This window comes from Molothrus aeneus, chromosome 6 (assembly GCF_037042795.1).
Source record: "Molothrus aeneus isolate 106 chromosome 6, BPBGC_Maene_1.0, whole genome shotgun sequence".
Classification (NCBI taxonomy): Eukaryota; Metazoa; Chordata; class Aves; order Passeriformes; family Icteridae; genus Molothrus; species Molothrus aeneus.
The window spans coordinates 6,928,985-6,951,707 of NC_089651.1; the positions used below are offsets into that span (position 1 = coordinate 6,928,985).

A 22,723-nucleotide genomic window follows, 5' to 3' on the forward strand; every position below is an offset into this window, starting at 1 on the left:
GTTGTGGTTTGTGTTGAACAAAGCTGAGGCATTGGATTGTGTAACTTGTATCCTAAGAATTCAGACCAATATCAAATTTTCTTCTTGTTGTAACTTTACTTGGTGTGAAATTTAGATTCTAATGATACTCTGTTGTCTGCAATACTTGAATCATCAAATTATTTCAACAGGTATAATTTGTTTGTGAGATACTGTGGCTAATCATACTTGATTCTTTATTTGATAATCATAAAATAACAATCAACAATCTGCCACAACTGGATGGAGTTATTTAAGCATCATGTGCCTCAGTGATGTATTCTGGGGGTGCTTAGATCAGAGATGTATTCAGGCCCTTTTTGTGTTTTTCAGCTTGCTAGAAAACAGTTCTGTAGGACTATCAGCAATGCAATAACATGTGTTCTTTTCTTACAGGAACCATAATGTTATTTCTCCAGCCTGTCAAAAGTGCAGTTCCTTGTGAAATGGTAAGCCAAATGCAGAAGCTCCACCGCTGAAGGGGGAAATCCCAAATCCCTTCCACCTCTGCCTCTCCCCCTGAGTCTGTGGCTGTGCTTCTGGTTCCTGGTGTTCCTGCTGTTGGTTGTTCCTGGTTCCTGGTGTTCCTGGTTTTGGTTGTTCCTGTGTTCCTGGTTTTGGCCTCAGCAGTTGTCTGATGCACCCTGAGCTTTAGCTTGCTCACACCACACGTTGCTTGGCCAAATGTTTTACTACCATTTTAGTAAGGTTTTGTGTGTCAGTGAAGGTCCAAAGAACAAGAGGGAGGGAGAAGTACGTGCTCCTGAGAGACAGGAGAGATGCAGTTTGTTTGTCAGAGAAATTACATATTTGGGTGTCTGTCAGTCTGCAGCCCAAGCACCAAACATCCCCTCTTAAAATTTCCAAGATGATCATTTTAGGCATCTTTTAGGACTGTTAATGATGGTGGCATTGAGATGTCTCCTCCTTCACAGCACTCATTTTTGCTGGTGGTAATGGTTATAGATTGGACAACCTTTTTATATCATTCAGCTGCTCAGATACCACAATTGATTTTCCTAATTAAGACAAAGCATTTCCAGTACTGTTTCCTATTTTTCAACTTGCCTATCCAATTAAAAATACATTTCTTGTTAAACTCACCTGAAGAATCCCCACAAGAACAATTGGTACAGCAGCCAAATTAACACTAATTTTCAAACTTCTGTGTCTCATGTTAATATCAGTAATACTTCTGCTTAGTCAGGCACAGCAAAGTTACTCAAAGTTTTATAAAAATTTACCAACTACTGATCAGCAGTTATCTCCTTGGTTGATGAAGTTTGAAGGTAATGAAAAGCTTTGGTTGTGCAAATGTTTGTTGCTGATCCTGGTCAAGATTTGACTAAAGGTGGGGGATAAGGATGGCCCAGCATAAGCAATGAAGGGGGACCGTGTTCCTGGGATTTGGAACCCAAATAGAAGGCTGACAAATAATGTAGTGGCAAACAAGGATAGGAATGTCTATATAGATGTATAATCTGACCTATTTATTACAGATAGTTGTAGACTCAGTGGAAAATTGACTGATGGAGAAGGCAAAGGACACCGTTTTCCTAGCAGACGTGTATGAAAACCAAGCTTTAGAACTCTGAATCAGAAACAAGATAGTAACGGTGAGGACTGAAATGGGATTTTGCAATTCGATGCTAGTATAGATTATAGGGGTTTGAATGTTAAGATGCCTCCTTGTGATGTGTCAGGATTGCCACCTGCAGATGAAGTTACCGGTCCCTGTTTATTGCACGGGTGCGTGCGCAGAAACGTGAAGGAATAAAGAGGAGCTGCGAGGAGTCGCTGTGATCAGCACAGGCGTGTCGGTGCTCGCCCTGGCGGTGCCAGGTGGGCGGCCCCGGCACATCCCGGCGCTGCGGGGCCTCGGCTCGCTGCCCACCAGCGCGGCAGGGGCCGCCGTTCTCACCCGCCGTCTCCCCCCGGGCCGTACAGGGGCCGTGAGGGGGCGGCCATGGCGGAGCCGCGGGGATCGTCGGGAGCGCGGCCCAAGCCCGCCCCTGCCCGCGTCGGTACCGCCCCCGCCGGTGCCCGGTAACCGCTCCCGCCGGTGCCCGCCATGAGCGGCGGGACCCGCGGCCCGAGCCCGCCGCCCGCTGAGGGCCGGCTCTCCCCCAGCCCCTCGCAGGGCTCGCCGCTCTCGCTCCCGTCCCGCTGCAGCTCCTCGGAGCGGGAGGAGCCTCCCGGAGCCTCCCGGAGCCCGCCGGGCCATAGGTAACCCCCGCGGCGGGGACCGGGCTCTGCCCTTGCACTCGCTTCCCTCCGCCGGAGACAGGAGATTATTTTACATAAATATAGCCTTGTTTGCAGAGATGAGCGCTTTAGGAGCTTTGTTCCTTTTTATTGTCTTGGGAAGTCTCCTCAGTGGACACCTGAGGATTTTTAGAGGCTACATCTTTCCTGCCTTAATTTAAAAGTGCTTGCAGACTGCAGGGTTGTTTTGCATAGTGTATGTAGCTGGGTCCAGAGTCAGTTTTGTGTTGTAAGCGTTGCACAGCTCCTCCTCCGGTCGCTTAATCTTATTCCATTTTAATTATATGCGAACATAAAATGCATTCTTTTTACTTGGGATCTCGCTGGCTTGACAGGAGAATAATTCTTCTTCCGCTTAAAATAGATGGGGGAAGAGCAGGGAGAGCCGATCCTAATCTGGAAAACCAGCTTCACGATAGAAACTTCACAGACTTGCGCATTAACTGGGGCTGAATGTAGCTAGCGAGGCTGAGCTGAGCTAAAAGTGCCAGTGAAGTAAAGGAAGGACTGCAGAGCTTCACGGGATGCAGGTTTCCAGCAGGGTTCTCAAACTTCCATGGAGAGCAGTGAAGGAATATGGACCACACTGCACTTTTCTTAAACACATTTCTCGAAAAAGGTACTAAAAGTCCAGGGAAAGAGTGTTCAATTGTAGCCAGAAGCTTCTGAGCGAAGAAACCAGCCGGTTTATGGTCCCTTCTTTCAGTGTTTCTGTTAGCTCTCTCTATACTGTTCCCAATGAGCAATTTTATTCGTGCCCTTGGGAGTTCATTGCAGTCTGTTCAAGCTGCAGCACGTCTTTGCAGCTTCGACTCGGGCCTGTTGCTGCAGTGTTGGCAGCACTGAGGTGCAGCTGAACACAGCCACTTTTGGGGCCTGAGATGGCAGTCTGACTGTGAAAAACACCAGTCACTTGTTTTTAAAATTTTAAAAGTTGAATAGAATAAAATGATTATAAAAATAGTAATGTAATTAGAGAAAGAAAAATTTGAACAATTGAGATTAGGACAATACAAGACAATGAGAACAAAGAGTTACAGATGGTCCGGGTACCTTTTCTGGGCAAAAAAAGCCTGAAAAGGGACCCACGTTAACAGAGGATTAGCCCTTAAAAGCAATAGCCTGTTGCATATTCATACATCTCATGCATGATGCATAAATTCCATTCAAACAAAGGATTCTGTCTGGGCAGTGTCAATTCTTCTTAATCCTGACAGCTCTTCAGGGCTGAGCAAGGCAGGAAGAAGTTAATTTCTTCTGATAATGGAGCAATAAATTCTTTCTCTCTAAAAGATTTGGGTGTCTTGTGGCTGCTATCTCAGTGCGAGTCCTTTCTTTAAAAAAATATCTTACATAGCATAGTTTCTACTTTAACATTATGTTATAACCTAAAACCATATTTAACACACTACTTAAGAAAATACAGCATAACTTTCTAACATAACACATATAATATTCATTTTAATATTTGCAAAAAGCCAATCATAAAATAGGCATTTTTCACATGACTGAGCAGTGGCCTAAATACACCCTGTGCTGCTGGGTAACACTGCTGCTGTGCTGCACTAAGTGCCTACCTTGTGTTCATATGGCAACTTGTGTCTGTAGCTACCAAGATACCAGAATTACAATAATGAAAGACTTTTTCTTATGCAGCTCCCCATGTATGCATGCACTTTGAATGTTGCTGTTGTTGTCCTCTTAAAACGACACAAAAATTAGCTGGAAGCAGCTACTCAGTGTGGGAAATGCAACATTTGCAAAAGAGAAAGAGTAAAAGCAAGGCCTTGTTAATGCTGTTAGGCATTTTCATACTTTGATTGTGGATCCAGTGTTATGTTTGATGTGTCACCTTAGTGAATATACAGCAAATGATAATCACTGTTCACTGTTAATCAGACTTAGGTCTAAATGCCAAATGTGTCCAGTTTGATTTAAGATACTTATTTACAGCTAAACGTGCACTTGAGAATGGGTTATTTTAAGAAGTCTATTACTTTAATTATTTTGAAGAAGTTCCTAACTGCTAGAATTTCAGAAAATGGTCCTGTGAAATTCAAGGAGTGCATGGTTTAAAATGCATGGTTGGTGTGCCAGGAGAGTGTGACTGGTGGCTGCAATGCACACCAAGGAAGCCTGGGTTCTGGTGCAATTGGAGAGCTTTAGACACAGTATTGGAGAAGTGTTTCTCCTAACAGGTCTTAATACTGAGCTTGTGTTTTCCTCAGTTTAAGTTTCATTTTGTGTTATTTCTTACTTGTCTGCAGTAAGTTTTTAATCTATTACTGTGAATAACTTTTTTTGAGAAGTTGACAGCTTGAATTTCATGAGTACTGATAGAAGAAAAGACATAATAAATCTTATTTTTCCTAATTTATTTATTCTCCTATTTGTACCTTTTCTAAGGTTGGTTTAATTTGTCAGTCTTGTTCCATTAAGTGCCATAATGCAAATCACACAAAGCAAAAGAATGTATTGAGGAAGTATCCCTGCCCAAAATGTCAAGTCTGTACAAAGTTATGGGGTTCTTTCCTGAATGTGAATGTGTAATACTTTTGTCCTTTAATGAACTTTCAGAGACTTTTTTTCTTACAAAATGTGCTATTAGACATTCTTAAGTGGCATGTCTTATTATATGTATGTGTTTAAGAGCTGCCTCTGTTAAATTTTTGGTCTTTATTAATGCTGCAGCATAAAAGCCCTGGAGTGCAGCAGAACGTGTGGGGCTGGTGAGTCTTTGGTGTGTGCAGTTCTGTCCTTGCACTGACAGGGGTGTCCCTGTCAGTTCTGTTATTTTGCATTTCACACCGTAAAAGTTGATTTGTCTGGGGAAATAAAGCTGCTCCAGGTGGGTTTCAGTGTGAATCAGTTACCCTGAGCTGACCAGCAAAGTCCTCTTGGTGCAAACACACATGGGTAGAACAACAGGGAAGAAGAGTAGGACAAACTGTAACACTGGCTTTGTCCCCAAATGCTTTCTAGCACAGAAACATACTCTGAAGATGAGTGGGACAGAAAATGTTGTGCAGTTGAGTGTTGGAGTACTGCTTTGTCATGAATATATTGTACTTTTATATTGATAAAATACAGATGCCTTACATTTACCAATTTTATTTCTGCAGCATTAGCATAATATGCTTGTTGGATGCTTCTTCTGTAGCTTAGGTTCAGCAAACAGAATTCCTCACTGTAGTGGAATATGTATGCAGGTAGGTATTTCCAGAGCCTGTACATCCATAGGAAATAGTAAAGTGAAGTCTAGTTTCATTGCTTTGTTCTCAAGAAAAAAATTCTGTGGCAGATAAAAGAAATCTTGTAAAGAAATTTCTTTACTTGTTTTCAAATTTTGCTGACTTGGACCCTAATATACTGTGTTACTTATGAAAGAGTAAATGTATAGAATCTCATAAAAGATATTTGTGACCTGGGGCTAGGAATGCTGCATTATTCATGAGTGACTTACATAGGGTATCCTATTAAATGTCTAATAGAACCTTGTATAATACCACCAAGTGTTGTATGCTGGCTTTATTTCTTCCTGGATTGAACAGATGGATTCATAATGAATGGACTCTGAATGCTGAGGTTGCCTGATACCATGGATCCACTGGTATAAGACTTGAACAAAGAAAATAACATTCTCTGCTTTTGCTTTGCTTCTGTTAAAGACCACTGGATACATGGAGCTTCTTGTGACCAGGACAGGATGTTAATGTTAAATCTCTGTTTTGCCTTGGCTTCCATCTGTGAGAAGCAAAGGGACACTTTGATGTTACGGGTATTCTTTTAGTTTAGTTCCTAAAAGGTAATGTTTGAATCTGTTCCACAGTTTGGAGTTCAGCAAGAGAAATGTAGACTGTAAGGGGGATGGTCAGAGGTGCATTATAAATGTCATTTATCCATTAGGAAGATTACTAAACAAGTAGAAAAATGATGTCATTGTTGTCACATCATGCCATGAAAGAAAAGTACTTTCTCAAAACAGTAACACTTGGACTTTTCAATCAAATGCATTATAGATAATACTCTCTTCTGTCTCTTGTTTTTAATTCAGGAAGACTGAACACTCTGAAACAGCAGGGGGGAGACAAGTGTCACCTTTGAGAGATAACCTTTCACCATGGGAAGAGTGGTTCATTGGCAAAGAGAAGGAGCTGCGTGCCCGCCTGCAGGCTAGAGCTGCACAGGTGATTACATCCAGCTCTTCTGAGTCCAATAGAAGAGAGCAGACACAGCATTTTCTTTTCCTTGTTTGTAGAAACACGAGTAGTTGTTTTTTCCTTTTTTTTTTTTTTTTTTTTTTGCAGTGTTTTAGGTCTCCATAGTGTTTGTGTTTGTCAGTGCTGGTGTGATTCATGTCGTGCATTTTCTTTTGCTGCATGTTGTACTTCATTGAACGGGTGCTGTATAGCATTTTGTTTATCCAGCTGTCAGGTAATGGTTTCATGTTAGAAGATTAAAACTTTTATATAATTACTGCCTTAATTTTCATCATGGGTACATAGGCCTGCATGTAGGTTGTAGAAGAAAACGAGGTGTGTGCTCATTGTAAGAATGCCAAGCTACTTGGTTGGTTTTGAGGAACAATGTTGTTACCTGCTCAGCATGTAATTTTACAATTCTTTGGTGTCCTTTCCCAGGAAAGGGATCCCTGTTGCTGCATTTTTTTCCCTCATTCTATCTTTTTCCCCCTTGTAGATGAACAGTTCTTGAGAACCAGGGCTGCGACACGATTAAGTGAGAGCACCCTATCTTTTCCTGATTACTCTGATTGTAGTTGCAGTTGATTAGATGATACCATTGTTGAAAATCAAATGGAAAGTATTGAGTAATGATTAGAACAATCACATCAAAATTAGATAATTTCTCACTTTAGTTACTGATTAACTATTTGACCTTGAATGTTTTCCTAGCCTTTCTGGGATTGCCTGTAACGTTTTATGTGGGCTACCTCATGTTGTTTATAGAACACCTACCACTGGAAGGCTCAGGAACAGAATTTTACAGGTCAGCAGTACTCCAAAGTAGTTTGTTAAGCTTGAGGAATATGCTTTGATCTGTTAATCCACATGCACCAAATGTTTCATGACTTCCCATTTATATTCTGGATTGGTAATGTAAATATAAGCTAGCAGATGTCTCTCAACTCAGTATTAAGAACAGTCATAGAACAAGCATTACTTAAGGCCATGTAGAAAATAGCCATATAGTTTGTAAGATTTTGAAAACATTAGATGTTAAACTGCAGCAAGACAGTGTGAAAACCTTATATTTGGGGGGGAAATATAATCAACATTTTTGTAAGATGCCAGAAGAGAATGAAATGTGTGATATTTATACAAAAGAATATTGCTCTGTTTGCATTATAAAAGTATTCTAAACTGATATCCTGAGAAGCAACAGTGAAGTTTCAGATCTTTTGCTGACATTAGTACCAAGTCTGCCCTGAATGTCAAAAAGGTGGATAAACATTTGGAGTGGAATTAGGTTGGGTCTCGTAAGGTGCTCAGAGTGCCTTCAGCTGTGGTATTGTCAGGGTTCCCAGGAGGAAGGAAGAATTGAGAATGTGACTCCATGTTCTTAGAAGGCTGATTTATTATTTTATGGTATTATATATGAAAGATTGCTATACTAAAACTATACTAAGGAATACAGAAAGGATACTTACAGAAGGTTGAAGAAGATACTAATGAAAAACTCGTGACCTCTTCCAGAGTCCCAACACAGCCTGAGGGTGCTTGGTCATTAAGTCAAAACAATTCCCATGTTGCATAAACAATCTCCAAACCACATTCCAAAGCAGCAAAACACAGGAGAAGCAAATGAGATAATGTCATTTTCATTTTTCTCTGAGGCTTCTCAGCTTCCCAGGAGAAGAAATCCTGGCGAAGGGAGTTTTCAGAAAATATGACAGTGACAATCATTTTTTACAGAAACCAGGATCCCTGCAATACAGGTGTCTTGGAACTCAAAAGAGATGTTGTTTGGGGTAACTTTGCCTCAATACAGCAACAACTGTATTTTCAAATTGTGTCTGTATTGTGGGTGTTTGAGCTTTCTGTAAGCTTCTGTTGATGTCCTACTAAACTGAAATTCTATGTCATAAGAAAGGGGGTTCTCTCTGAAACTGACTGCAGTGTAGGCACCATAAAATCAGGTTCATGGAAATAATTCAATCTGTCTGTGTTTGAAGGTATGAATTTTCATTGAAAATTAATACTTTGTGTTAATGTTACTGTTGGAGAAGGTAGACATCTCAATTGTCTCCTTAGTTATGTTTTGTCTTTATTAATTTCACTAGAGAGATACAAATGGTTGCATATATACTGTCTGTCTTATAAATATACTTGGAAAATTTCTTCTCTCAAATTAAAACTCCTGTTTGAAAATTTGCTAGAATCTGCAATAATTTTGGCTTTAGTAAGCCTTAGCTTAAGCCCTAAAGTTCTAGTAGTTCTGGAACGAAAAATCACAGGTGAATAATATTTCATTTAGCTTTTCATACCATCCACAGTGCAGAGCAGTACACAGGGTAAATTTTAAATATTGTAGGAAAGTACTGCTGCAAATTAAGAGTCTACTGGCTAAAAAGGCATTTCAATAAACTGAGGAATGATTTGATGAATTTAATTGCTTCCAAAGCCTAATTGAAAGATGTATTTCCCGTTAATATCCTAAAAATTATGGATTTTCATTAATTGTATTTCATAGTATTTCTGTGTTGACTGCTATTCTTCTTCTCCAAAATCTTAATGAAGGAAAATGTGCCAGAATCTAATGCTTATATTGTTTTAACTGCAGCACTACTGCCAGTACTGCTGTAAGTGGTCACCACAGCTTTGAAATACATGCTCTTTTTCTAATTAGGAAGTGAATAAACAGCTTGAGGAAATGAAGCAAAATCAAGAATGGGAAAGAAGAAAAAGGATAGCTGAAGAGAAACACAAAGAATGGGTCCTAAAAAAGAGAGAAGAGGTAAATATTGCTTTGACTGGAAATATTCTAGTGCATGCCATGCTTGAGTAAGCCTGTGTAAAATTTCCTCAGTCTGTTTGGCCATCCATGTTTTCAGTTTGCTGAGTAAATGGCTGCTTTAATTGAAAATGATAAAAACATGCCAAAGCAGCTGAACATTTTTTCAAGACTGATTTTTCTTTTCTGTAGGGTACAAAGGGATTTGTGTTCTGAGTAGTCACATAACTGACAGTGGGTGTACATCTTGTGCAGTAGCCTTCTGCTGATGGTAGCTGGGGTTTTGGTCTTCAGTGCACCCAGACTTGCCAGGTTCAGTGCCCAAACATTTTTGGGTAAGTGTACATCTTGGCTGTGTGCAATGTTTTGTGCACAGGTAGAGCCAGGAGAAGGGTTTAGTTAAATATCACCAGGGGCAGGCAGGGAGTATTTACCAGAGGATATGGTTTGGAGGGGGTAATTGAGGTATGGGGCCAGATGGGGGGAGTTCTCTGTAGCCCACAGTTTGCAATTGGGAATTCCTTCAGTCAGTAATTAATTTCTGGGTGGGATCAAAAGGCTCTTGAGGGAATGCCTGGGTCCAGGGTCAGAAATAGAATGGTGATCTCAGTGGGGCTGTGTGACAGCTGTGTCACAGCAGGTGAGCATGTGCCCTGGGTGGCAGCAAAGGCAGTGTGGTGTTTTTGGGGTTCTCTGTGGCAGGAAGGAAATGATGAATCTGACTCAATGTTTCTAGAAGGCCAATTTATCATTTCATGATCTATATTATATTAAAGAATGCTATACTAAAACTATACTAAAGAATAGAGAAAAGATACAGACAGAAGGCTACAAAGAATGACAATGAAAAACTTTGACTCTTCCTAGAGTTCCAACCCAGCTGGACTGTGATTGGTCATTAAGTCAAAACAATTCACATGTTGGATAAACAATCCCCAACCACATTCCAAAGTAGCAAAACACAGGAGAAGCAAATAAGAAAATACTGTTTTCCTTTTCCTTTGCAACTTCTCAGCTTCCCAGGAGAAGAATCCTGGGCAAGGGGATTTTTCAGACAGTATGCCAGTGACAATGGGAGCCCTTGGGAGCCCAGGGCATGTCCAGCCTTGGCAGTTCCTGTGTTCATATTCCCATGCTCTGCAGCAGTTCCAGCTGCTCACTGCATTGACTTCTGCTTCTGAGCAAAAGCAGATGAACATTCACCCAAAATATCAGAACAGCACTAGCCTGGGTTGGGTGGGCAGACCTCCTACATTTGTTTTCATGATTTTAGAATGCCTTCAGATTCAGCCTAGAACCACTAGAATAACATATATTTGGATCCAACCTGATTCATCTTAGTCTTTATGCTAATGTTGGGTAATTGGCAGAAACCCACTGCAGAACCTCTCCTGCTCTATTAATTTCTTATGATTTATATTACTAATTAAAGTACACAGGAGAAAGTAGATTTATTGTTCAGCACATACAATTCCATTTTCCTCTTCCAAAATGAAATTTAAATGAAAATTAAATTCTGGGTGTCTGTGGCTATTCATTGGCTTGAAGGAGTTGGTCTGCCTCTTAAAATAGTTCAAGTTCAGAACCAGAAGTTTTCCTTCTGTCTCCTCCTCACTACCCCTACCACCTCCTTCAGCTTCCATAAATTTCTACTGATTTGGGTTTTCCTTGGAACTTTGTGGTTTTACTGGTTCACAATTTCTATTCTGTTCTCAGTGGGATTAGGAGGTCTTTTTTATGGTAATCACAGCAGCCTAGAGGACAGGAGAAAAAGCCCTGTTCGTGTCTGGACTTTATCAAATTATGTTTTGGGAGCATAGGGTCATCTTTAGAGCAAGTGTTTAGAAAACAGTAAGCTGATTTTCATTTAAATCAGATGATTCATTGGCTAGTCTTTCCTATAAAGCACACTCAAATCAAGGATAAACTGAATTTAAAAGCTTAGCTGTCCATAGGATATGAACATTTGTGCTGTGTAGACTGTCCCATTTCAAGTTTCTGCAAGATTATTTGTGGATTTGGATACAGACTGAAGGACAAATAGGTCAAATCAGTGACTAAGATTTTAAAGGTGCATCAGGATTTCAGCTGTAGTTGAGGTATGAGTCAGGAGCCCTGACAGTTGATACAATTCTCTTGGGGAGTGTGTACATATCTCCTGTTTGGAAAACACTTCATTTCCTCATAGAAGTATCCAAAGATGCTTCTTGGGGCAAAGCTTGCAGTACTTTTCAGTGAAATTTGCATTAAGCACTCACCTTTTTCAAGCTGAGTGATTGATTCTGAGCCCTGTGTGCAGAGAGCAGCAAGTGCTTTATTTGGAAGAGGCAGTGCTTTAGGGACCTCACCTCTGTAATCCCAAGTCTGTGTCCTTTCCCATTGCTCAGTACTGCAGTGATAAAGAAAGGGAAGCACACATCAAACTTTTCCTTCATCTTGAGCATCCAGCAGCAGGAGACACTGCTGGAACAGTCTTTGTGCTGGGAATGTGAGAGATGTTTGGGTCAGAGGTAAAATGTTTGTGTATGCATAAAACAATTCTGGTTTTCTCTATGTCAAGCCAGTATCCTTGCATGGCAATTTTAGTTGTGATGTTAAGTAGAGTCCTTTAGGGTGAGGTTAGGAAGCAAAGCTTGAATACTGTTTTTGTCCACTATTTTTTTAAAATTATTTAATATAGATTAAAATTATATGCTGTTACAGTTTTCTTATGCTTCTAATAATTTTATAGAAGCTATTTTTGAAAGTAAAGGAATCCTAGCTGTTTAGTATTCTATGTAAATAGCTTTTGTGGTTCTTAAAGGTGGTAAATGAACTAGAAGTAATATTTTGAAATATGAGCCATCAAAGAACATTCTAAGCCATTAAATGTGTTTATGCAAATATTTATTCATGGCAAAATTTTTCAGCTCACTAGGAATTGGAAGCTTTATAAAACCAATTTTTAGGCACTATCTTGGACCTAATAATGCCTTTACAATTTTCAGCAAGATACTGGATCCCTCCTGGACAAAAATAGTCTTAGTTTGTCTCCCTCTTAAAGTTGAGCCATTTGTGGGCAGACAGTAAATTGTCTGTTGACTTTTTAGCAAGTATCAATTAAAATCTTTTAACTCTAAAATAATGCTAAGCATGCTTTTGATTCCAGAAGGAAAATGAACATAACATGATTCTTATGTAACTATAATGTTTATTTCTGAGTTAGTGTTGGATTTATTGATAAAAATGAAGTGGCTGTGGTTATAAATGCTGAGCAAGTAAGTTTGGTGTTAATTTCCTGTTTTATGTGAACTTCTGATGTGAAGTCTCTTTCATTGCTATCATCAGCTGTGGAAATGAACACTTTAGTAAGGTACCTGTAATTGTGGAGTTGCTGATTTCAAATCAAAGTATGAAAAGCTTTTGAGAAATGCATTTACAGAAATGCATTACAGTGAATGCCTGTAAACTGCCATGACAGTTTAATTCTTTATCATTGTCATCACAGTCAGAACCTCTTAGGAATTAATGCTGAATAAAATATTAGGATTAAAGCTCAGGCCTGATGACAACAGCTTTTTGATTGCATATGAAAAAAATCAACTCTGATGCAGTGCACTCTACCTTCTGCAATCTAATATAATATCTTCAAATCATATTTAATCCATCTTTACTGGCTCTGCAAAGCTGTTTCATTTTTACAGTGTCAATAGAGCGTGAACTTAGAAATATCTGGAGTATCCAATTCATATATATACCCATGTGTACATATAAATATTTATATTATTGTTGTTGTGGGTTAGCCCCAGGAGGCAGCTAGGACCCCCCTTGCTGCCCCAGCTTTTCTTGCTGAGCAGGATGGCCTGGGCTTTCCCTTGGGTTGGTGGGTGTCAGTTCTGGCTGTGCCCCCTCCAGCTCCTCGTGCACCCCCAGACTGTGCCCTGGTGCCATGGGGGGAGAGGCAGAAAAGATCTTGAAGCTTTGTAAGCACTGCTTAGTGATAACTTGTTATCACAAACACTGTTTTGTTCACAAATCCAAACACAGCACAGCAGGAGCTGCTTTGAAGAAAATTAACTCCATCCAAACCAAAACCCCACTACATGTGTTGTGCATGTGTTTGCAGCAGTGATGGAAATCCCCAAAGAGAAATACTTGCATTCCAAAATAACTGGAACTCTGAAACTCAGGTTGTTAACATCCCTGTATTTAGTCTTTGCATGTAATTCTTTATCCTGTAATAATGTGATACCTAGCTGTATATTAAAGGTACAAAACTTATTACTCAGCATAAACAGAACAAGACAATTAAGGATAAAAACATCACATAGTCAACCTAGGTGAAGCCATTCATTATATTGAACAATAAGGTTTTTTTTTTGAGAAATAAAAGAATTAAAAGACACTTAAAGGTATATCAAGGGAATCGCAGAAGTTAATAAATAACCTAAAATACACTATTAGGAAGAGCTTTGATCAGATATTTGGATAAGTTAATAAATAACCTAAAATACACTGTTAGGGAGCCCTAACTTTGATCATATATCTAGATAAGTTAACCAAAAAACACACACAGAAGAAACTTTGGAATCAGAATATTTGAAGAGGAAACATTGGAATTAGAATATTTGAAGAGAAAAGCAGAAATGGAAGCCAATAAGTTAAAGTGACCTGCCAAGCCATAGAATCAAGCCAACTACAACAATAACTTCTGCCAAGCCATGGAAAGACATGCCAAGAATAACAGGAAACTGCCCAAATTAGGAAAAGCTTAAAATTTAACTAAGGAAGACCAAGAATTCCCGGAAGACTCCGACTGTACTCCTGCCTACCTATGAATATGCATGTAATAATGATGTAATCCTTTTTCAAAATTGTATAAAAACCTGCTTTTGCTGTACACAATTTGGAAATCCATTTAGTGATTTCTCCAACGCGTTGCCAATAAATACCTCCTGCCTATAGACCTCAAATCCAGTCTCTGGGCAGCTTATTCTCGCCTTTTGGGGCAAAATTCGGCATCATTTTTGGCGACCGCGGCAGGACAAGAAGGGACAGTGGGAAGGAGAGCGAAATAAGCCTGTGGGAATACCATCCATTCGCCCCAGGACGGGAAGGGCCTCTTCCCAGGCCAAAAGAGGAACAAGGGGATCCTAGCCCATTAAAGGAACTGGAACGATGGTGGAAATCTAAGTTTGGGCACAGCCCTCAGAAGCTCGACAACAGTTGGGAGGGGGGTGGCCCATTAAAATCGGGGACTAACAAGGGGGAAAGCAGCCCACGGGGACTGGACAGTCCACAGGGGTCGGGGAGCTACAGGGACGTTGGCAGCCCACCCAGACTAGAAGTTGAGAGGGAAGGGGGCAGCCCACATGGGGAAGAGAGCCGAGGGGAGACATGCAGCCTGCCCGAACTAAGTCCATGTGGGGATGGTGGCACACCTGGGAATGGAAGTTTAAGGAAATCAGGTACCTGTAGAATGGACACCAGCACACTGAGGACTGGAGACAAAGGTGACTTACTGGGGGGCGACGTCTCTAAGTTGAAATATAGTGAAAAGAATGACAATGAGACATGCGAAAGGGGGGTGGAGAACGACTCACAGAAGCTGAATATAGTAATTCGTATAGAGGATAAGAGGGATGGAAGGGGAACAGAAGATGAGGAGGACGGTAGCCCGGAACAGGATAGGCACCGGCAGATGCGGGAAGAAAGGCGACAGATGCAGAGTGAGAGGTGGTTGGAAGATCCCGGGGAGGGGATTGGTCACTCGTATTATACCAGATCTGTGGCACGGAGGGAAGCAGAGCAAAGAGAGGAGGGGAACCATACGATAGCTCCTCTCCGACAACTTATGCCAATGGTAGGGGAGAGGACTAGAATAAAGGTGCCGTTCTCAACGAGTGATCTGAACAATTGGAGGGATGAGGCAAGGAACTTCAGGAGGAATCCAGAGGGAGTAGCGAAGAGGTTTGAATTAATGGCAAAGAATTTGGATATTGATTGGGAAGATATAGAGGTGATGCTGTCAGAGTTGACAGATACAGAAAGGGAACTCGTATTGGAAACCGGAAAACGACATGCTCAAGTGTTATCGGGGAGACTAGAAGATAATTTCCCCAGCAGTAAACCAGAATGGGACCCGGGCAATGAAGAGCATTATCGGAGGCTGGTGCAGTATAGAAAACTGATAGCGATGGGCTTGCGTAATGCGATCCCTAAGGCTATCAATTGGTCGATGCTATATGACATCAGGCAGGGAAAAGATGAGACCCCATCAGAGTTTTTGGATAGACTTCGGGCAGCCATGAGACAATACACACCCCTGGACCCAGCAACGGAAGAAGGTAAACAACACCTGTTGGGATTAATGATGGGACAAAGTAACCCGGACATTAGGAAGAGATTACAAAAGCTTGAGCATCCAGCAAACAAAAACCTGGAGGCGTTGCTGAATGAGGCGTGGAAAGTGTATAATAATAGAGAAATAGAGGAAAAGAAAAAGGAAGATAAGAGGCTTGGTCGAATAGTGGCTGCAGCAATAACAGCTCAAAATACAAACCATTTGGGACCTAATACCAGGGGTAGGGGAAGGGGCTACCCAGTGGGAGGGGGAGGGAGGTTCCAACCCCACCCAGCTAGAATAGGGCCAAACCAGTGTGCCTATTGCTTCCAAACGGGACACTGGAAACGTGAGTGCCCTCAACTAAGAGAAAGATCAATGGACACTACTACTATCGCACATCAGGGCAGTGAATGAGGGGGACCGGTGGGCCGTACCCTAGCAGACCCACTGGTTAAAATGGAGCTAGGGGAAGGTAAAAAGGAATTGGATTTTTTGATTGATACAGGAGCAACATTTTCGGTTTTAAATCAAGAATTGGTACCTAAGAGTGATGAATTTGTACAAGTTGTGGGAGCAACAGGCCAACCAGAAAAAGCTTACTTTTTGAGACCTATCAAATACAAAATTGGGAAACAAATGGGGATTCACCAGTTTCTGTATTTGCCAAATTCACCAAAGCCTCTATTAGGAAGAGACTTACTGGAGAACTTGGGAGCCGTAATAAAATTCAACAAAGACAAATTGGAATTTCAAGTAAGGGAAGAGCAACTGATTACAGCCCTAAGCCTAACAATCAGTTGTATAGAACCGAAGCCTGAAAGTCACAATATTGAGCGTATCCTGAGTGAAACATATCCATTAGTATGGGCTACTGATATACCTGGGAAATCACAACAAGCAACACCTATCATTATTGAACTTATACCTGGAGCGAGGCCGGTAAGTAGGAAACAATACCCACTGAGGTTAGAAGATAGAAAGGGAATTGAGCCCATAATCACAAGGTTTTTAGAATTGGGGTTATTGATAGAATGTGAATCGGATTTTAACACCCCAATCCTGCCAGTAAAGAAACCTAATGGAACTTATAGATTGGTCCAAGACCTGAGGGCAATAAATGAAATAACCAAGACACTACATCCAGTAGTTGCTAACCCTTACACACTCTTAACTAAATTAAAAGATAATTTGACATGGTTCACTGTGTTAGATTTAAAAGACGCATTCTTCTGCCTTCCTTTAGCTCCAGAGAGCCAAAAGATCTTTGCATTTGAATGGGAATCTGTAGATAGGGGAAGAAAAACCCAACTTACCTGGACGGTGTTGCCACAAGGGTACAAAAACAGCCCTACAATTTTTGGGAATCAACTAGCCAAAGAACTAGAACAATGGGAAAGGCCGCTGGGAGATGGTACTCTTTTGCAATATGTAGATGACCTCCTAATAGCAACAGAAACAGAAGAAGAATGCATTGAATGGACTATTTCCCTGTTAAACTTTCTGGGTTTAAATGGATATCGAGTTTCTCAACAGAAAGCACAGCTGGTACAAGAAGAAGTGGTGTATCTGGGATATGAAGTTTCCAGAGGACAGCGATCCCTGGGAGCAGCCAGGAAAGAAGCCATCTGCCAAATGCCTAGACCAGAGACGGTAAGAGATTTGCGTGCCTTCCTGGGGATGACCGGTTGGTGTCGGCTATGGATCTATCAATACGGGATACTCGCCAAACCACTCTATGACTTACTAAAGGAAAGTAAGGGTGTTCTAGTTTGGACTCCCGAGGCAAAGGGAGCCTATAAGAGACTGAAACAGGAACTCATGAGAGCACCAGCTTTGGGTCTTCCAGACGTGACAAAACCATTCTGGCTGTTTTCTCATGAGCGACAAGGAATGGCCCTAGGAGTCCTAGCACAACAGTTAGGACCACACAAAAGGGCTGTGGCCTACTTCTCCAAACAGTTGGATGAAGTGAGTAAAGGATGGCCTGGCTGTCTAAGAGCAGTAGCCGCAGTGATAATCAACATTGAAGAAGCCAGAAAGCTCACTCTGGGCCAGAAAATGACTGTGTTAGTAGCTCACACTGTATCTGCTGTGTTAGAGCAGAAAGGAAATCACTGGCTGTCACCTTCCAGATTCCTAAAGTACCAAGCTATCTTGGCTGAGTCAGATGATGTTACTATCCAGGTAACTAACGTTGTGAACCCAGCTTCATTCCTAGAAGGGAAGACTTCAGCAGAACCCATCGAGCACGATTGCTTGGAAACAATCGAAGCCGTTTACTCCAGTCGCCCGGATCTCAAAGAAGAGCCATTCGAAGATGCAGATGACTGGTTCTCGGATGGTAGCAGCTTCGTAAAACAAGGAGTAAGAATGGCTGGTTATGCAGTAACTACCACAGAAGAGGTAATCGAGTCAAACCCTTTGCCTGCAGGGACCTCAGCCCAGAAGGCAGAATTGATAGCTTTGACTCGAGCTCTGGAATTGGCAGAGAACATGCGAATAAATATTTGGACAGACTCTAAATATGCCTTTTCTGTTGTGCACGCTCATGGAGCCATCTGGAAAGAAAGAGGACTGTTGACTACTCAAGGGAAAACAGTCAAACATGCAGAGGAAATCCTACGATTGCTAGAAGCAGTCCAACTCCCAGCACAAGTGGCCATAATGCATTGTAAAGGACACCTAAAAGGTAACACTACTCCAGAAGTTGGGAATAGAAAGGCAGATGCAGAAGCTAAATTAGCTGCTGCAAGAACCGGAGAGGTAAATATAACAGCTCTAATACCAGGAGAGCTGGATGTAAACCTCCAACCAAATTATCAGGAATCAGATCATAGATGGATTCAAAGGAATAAAGGTAAATTGTTAGACAGTGGATGGGCACAATTGGAGACAGGACAGTTGATAATACCAGGGAACCTAATGTGGCAGATTGTAAAGACGGAGCATGAAAAGGCCCATTGGGGTCTAGATCCGCTTTACCAATATTTGCAAGCCAGGATAGCAGGACCGAAATTATTTACTACTGTAAAGCACGTTACATCCCAGTGCGAGCGGTGTCTGAAAAACAACCCAAATACGGGAACCAAGGTACACCAAGGAGCTATAAATCGAGGTAAATTCCCAGGTGAAGTATGGCAAATTGATTTTTCTGAACTCCCAAGAAAAGGGGGGTTTCGGTATTTGTTGGTATTAACTGATACATTTTCTGGGTGGCCTGAAGCATTCCCTTGTAGGACAAATAAGGAAAGGGAAGTAACTAAAGTACTGTTGAATGAAATTATTCCACGGTTTGGGGTACCGAAGAGCATTTCTTCGGATAGGGGTACACATTTCTGTGCAAAAGTGGTGAGAGCAATAAGCAAAGCATTACAAATCAAATGGCAATTACACACGCCTTACCGTCCACAGGCCAGTGGGCAAGTGGAAAAGATGAATCATCTCATCAAACAGCAAATTGCCAAAATATGCCAGGAGACTAATTTGCAGTGGTATCAAGCTTTGCCTATTGCTCTGCTTAGGCTGAGAGTCAAACCAAGATCAAAAGAAAAGTTAAGCCCATTTGAAATTTTGTATGGTAGACCTTATGCTATGCAAATTGTAAATGGGGACGCTATAGACCAAATCGGTAACCAGTACATTTATGATTATGTAATTACGGTGGGGAAACAGTTCGATAAGAATGCTGCTGTGGTGATAGAGCACCAACCTAAACAACCTGATTGCAAACTGCATCCGTTTAATCCCGGTGATTGGGTGTATGTTAAGAATCTTTTAGGAAAACCCTTACAAGAGAAGTGGGAGGGACCTTTCCAAGTGCTGCTGACTACTTTCACCGCGGTTCGGATCAAGGAGCGACCCACGTGGATTCATTACTCTCGGGTCAAGAAGGCTCCGGAGAATAAACAAGAGGAACAGACATCATGATCCTGACTCCACCTCAGACCTTCACAACCTTGATCATTGGACTCTCGATAAGTATAGTTCTTCCCCAAGACTCTGCCCCAATAGACCCATGGTCTAATGCACACCAGTGTATCCACCCGGAGATGGAAACGGAACCAAAGGGATCCTATTTTGAGGTTTATGCCTTACGTAACAATCAGCCATACGCGAGTAAAGCGTGGAATCAGCCCACCATGGTAGCATACAAGGGAGACCTAATCCAAATTGGGTGTCGAGAACTTGACCTAGTAGAAGGAAAAACAAGGCGGCTAGTATTAACAATTCATCCCTTGATGGCAGCCTCTGAACATAACCTAATTACTTTTAGTCCAGTGAAAATGGGCAAGCCCACCGCCTGGATTCAGCAAAAGGGCCCAATTTCATGTCAGTGGAGTGACTTCAGGGAAGATCCATCCGGATCACAACCCCGAGACTCAGTAATTTATACAGAAGATCCGCTTGGGGAACTACATCCTCAAAACATAACCCTTGACCTTCACCCTCTTCTCTTTTCTGCAGGAAAGATTGTAGCATCTAGTGGTCCTGAGGAAGGGAAAGCACAGTGCGAGATGGCATTTAGATTGGATCAGTCGATGACCTTCACATGTGAAAGAGAGTTGAAAATGCTGGAAGTGGGTTCTGGCTTCCCTAAGCGTGCTGTCGGATATAAGGTGGCATTACCAGAGGACGTGATCCCATTGTACCCAGGTCTAGACTTGCCCCAAGAAACCACTCCACTGGTGGAATGTATAGCAGTACATAACCTAACCTTTATAGGGCCTCAGGTGATACGAAAATCCAATGAACAAAAATTATTGTTAGACCCCACTTATTCCCTGAAAAAGGTCCAGATGAACATTCACACCGATATTACATATTTGCAGAAGGATTGCCAACCATTTATACAGCAAAGCCTTAAGGGATGGAATGCATGGTTAGCAACAAGATCTCATCACAGAAGAGCACAAAGAGATATAAGTGGGTGGATTGGCACCGGATTTGGTATATTAAACACGATAGATCAAGAGGTGTTAGTAAACAAATTGAGTACTGTCACGTCGAACTTGGGGAAGCTTAAAATGCCTCTCAGTTCATCCATGATCACATTAGCAGAAACACAATCACTAGTAGTAAAATTGCTAACCATGGTAGCAAACAACACTGCAGAGGATTTCGCAAAGTTTGCTGACTATACAGGGGAACTTAGCAAAGAAGTTGCACTAGCTATCCAATGCCCTCAGACGCAACAATGGGTACAATCAGTAGCGGCAGGAATAATGAGAGAAGGAACATCAGGTATATTACCTCAAGAGATAAGAGAAACAATATTAAAGGACAATCATACTACACAATTTGAAAAGGACCACCAAGCCTGGTGGCAATTAGTAAATTTCACTTATGAGCCTCAACAAGAACACATTGAAGCCTATGTCCTCACCATTAGTGCAGCAGAGGAAAGAGCTATCTTTCCTATCCTCACTCTTGGGACAATACATCAAAATGTCATTGTCAGGCCAATAGACCATAATGTCTGGGCCAGTTATGATAATACCAAAAATAGGTGGCAATCGGTTAGCACAGAAGCATGCATTCCTAGAGGACAATTAGGCTATGTCTGCGAAAACGCTGTAGTAGAAGCAGAAGATTTATGCTTAGATGCTGAAAATAGTGTATGTACATTTGAAATGCTTCCGCATAATAAAACACAATCACAAGTTTACTATATAGGGAATGGGTGCGCTTGCGTAAGGACAGCTTGTGACAACGTCACTATAGATAATTGCCAAATGGAGACTAACAATACTAACTTCTGTGTATGCAACTTCACCAAGATAGTAGGTTGTGATTTTCATTATACTGTCCCAATAACTACTCAACAGCTAATTAACGCAGATTTTAACCTATATCAAGAGATACCGAAATTACAAATAGGGATGGACGTCAAAGTTCTTAAAGCAATGCTCGCACATCCTAAAGTAAAGAAATTGGTGCAAAAGGTGAATCAAACAACTAAACGAATGGTATGGCAGGTAGAACATAATTCAGAAAAAATAAAGAACGTCCTGACCGAAGTGGAACAAGTAGGCCAGCATCATTGGTGGGATATCTTTACAGGATACTCCCCAACAGCTACACAAGTCTTCAACTACCTGGTACACCCAATGCTAATAGTAATTGTAATTCTGTTACTATTAACTCTCACAAATATTTGTATGTGGTGGAGACTAAGAATCATAATGAGAAGGACCCAAATGATTTGGGCTATGGTACGAGCGTATCAGCGCCCTATAGGATTTGACGAAAGAATTCGTAAGTTATAAGAAAAGGGGGGAATGAAGCCATTCATTATATTGAACAATAAGGTTTTTTTTTTGAGAAATAAAAGAATTAAAAGACACTTAAAGGTATATCAAGGGAATCGCAGAAGTTAATAAATAACCTAAAATACACTATTAGGAAGAGCTTTGATCAGATATTTGGATAAGTTAATAAATAACCTAAAATACACTGTTAGGGAGCCCTAACTTTGATCATATATCTAGATAAGTTAACCAAAAAACACACACAGAAGAAACTTTGGAATCAGAATATTTGAAGAGGAAACATTGGAATTAGAATATTTGAAGAGAAAAGCAGAAATGGAAGCCAATAAGTTAAAGTGACCTGCCAAGCCATAGAATCAAGCCAACTACAACAATAACTTCTGCCAAGCCATGGAAAGACATGCCAAGAATAACAGGAAACTGCCCAAATTAGGAAAAGCTTAAAATTTAACTAAGGAAGACCAAGAATTCCCGGAAGACTCCGACTGTACTCCTGCCTACCTATGAATATGCATGTAATAATGATGTAATCCTTTTTCAAAATTGTATAAAAACCTGCTTTTGCTGTACACAATTTGGAAATCCATTTAGTGATTTCTCCAACGCGTTGCCAATAAATACCTCCTGCCTATAGACCTCAAATCCAGTCTCTGGGCAGCTTATTCTCGCCTTTTGGGGCAAAATTCGGCATCATTTGACATTAGCAAAGTTGTAAGAGCACAAGTAGTGAAGTTAGAATTTTCCATTGGAAAAACCAATTATTCTAATGCCAATCTAAAATTGACTGTAGCATTTCTAATACTTTCTGCATTGTTGAATAGACAATAAGGCAACAAATTTTTAATTTTTTTTCCATAAAAGTAAATATTACCAA

The 22,723-nt window shown here is 41.1% G+C and overlaps 1 protein-coding gene across 1 annotated transcript in view; it reads left to right on the plus strand.

Annotated features, from left to right (window-relative positions):
• The first annotated feature begins 2,065 nt into the window (after positions 1–2,065).
• The window catches only part of CCDC34 (coiled-coil domain containing 34), a 28,897-nt gene continuing 8,239 nt past the window's right edge, over positions 2,066–22,723 (plus strand). Inside the window, exons 1-3 of the mRNA XM_066551678.1 lie at positions 2,066–2,244; positions 6,338–6,470; positions 9,151–9,258. Of these exons, the coding sequence (XP_066407775.1) occupies positions 2,090–2,244; positions 6,338–6,470; positions 9,151–9,258 (396 nt within the window). The 5' untranslated portion in view covers positions 2,066–2,089. The remainder of the gene's footprint in view (positions 2,245–6,337; positions 6,471–9,150; positions 9,259–22,723) is intronic.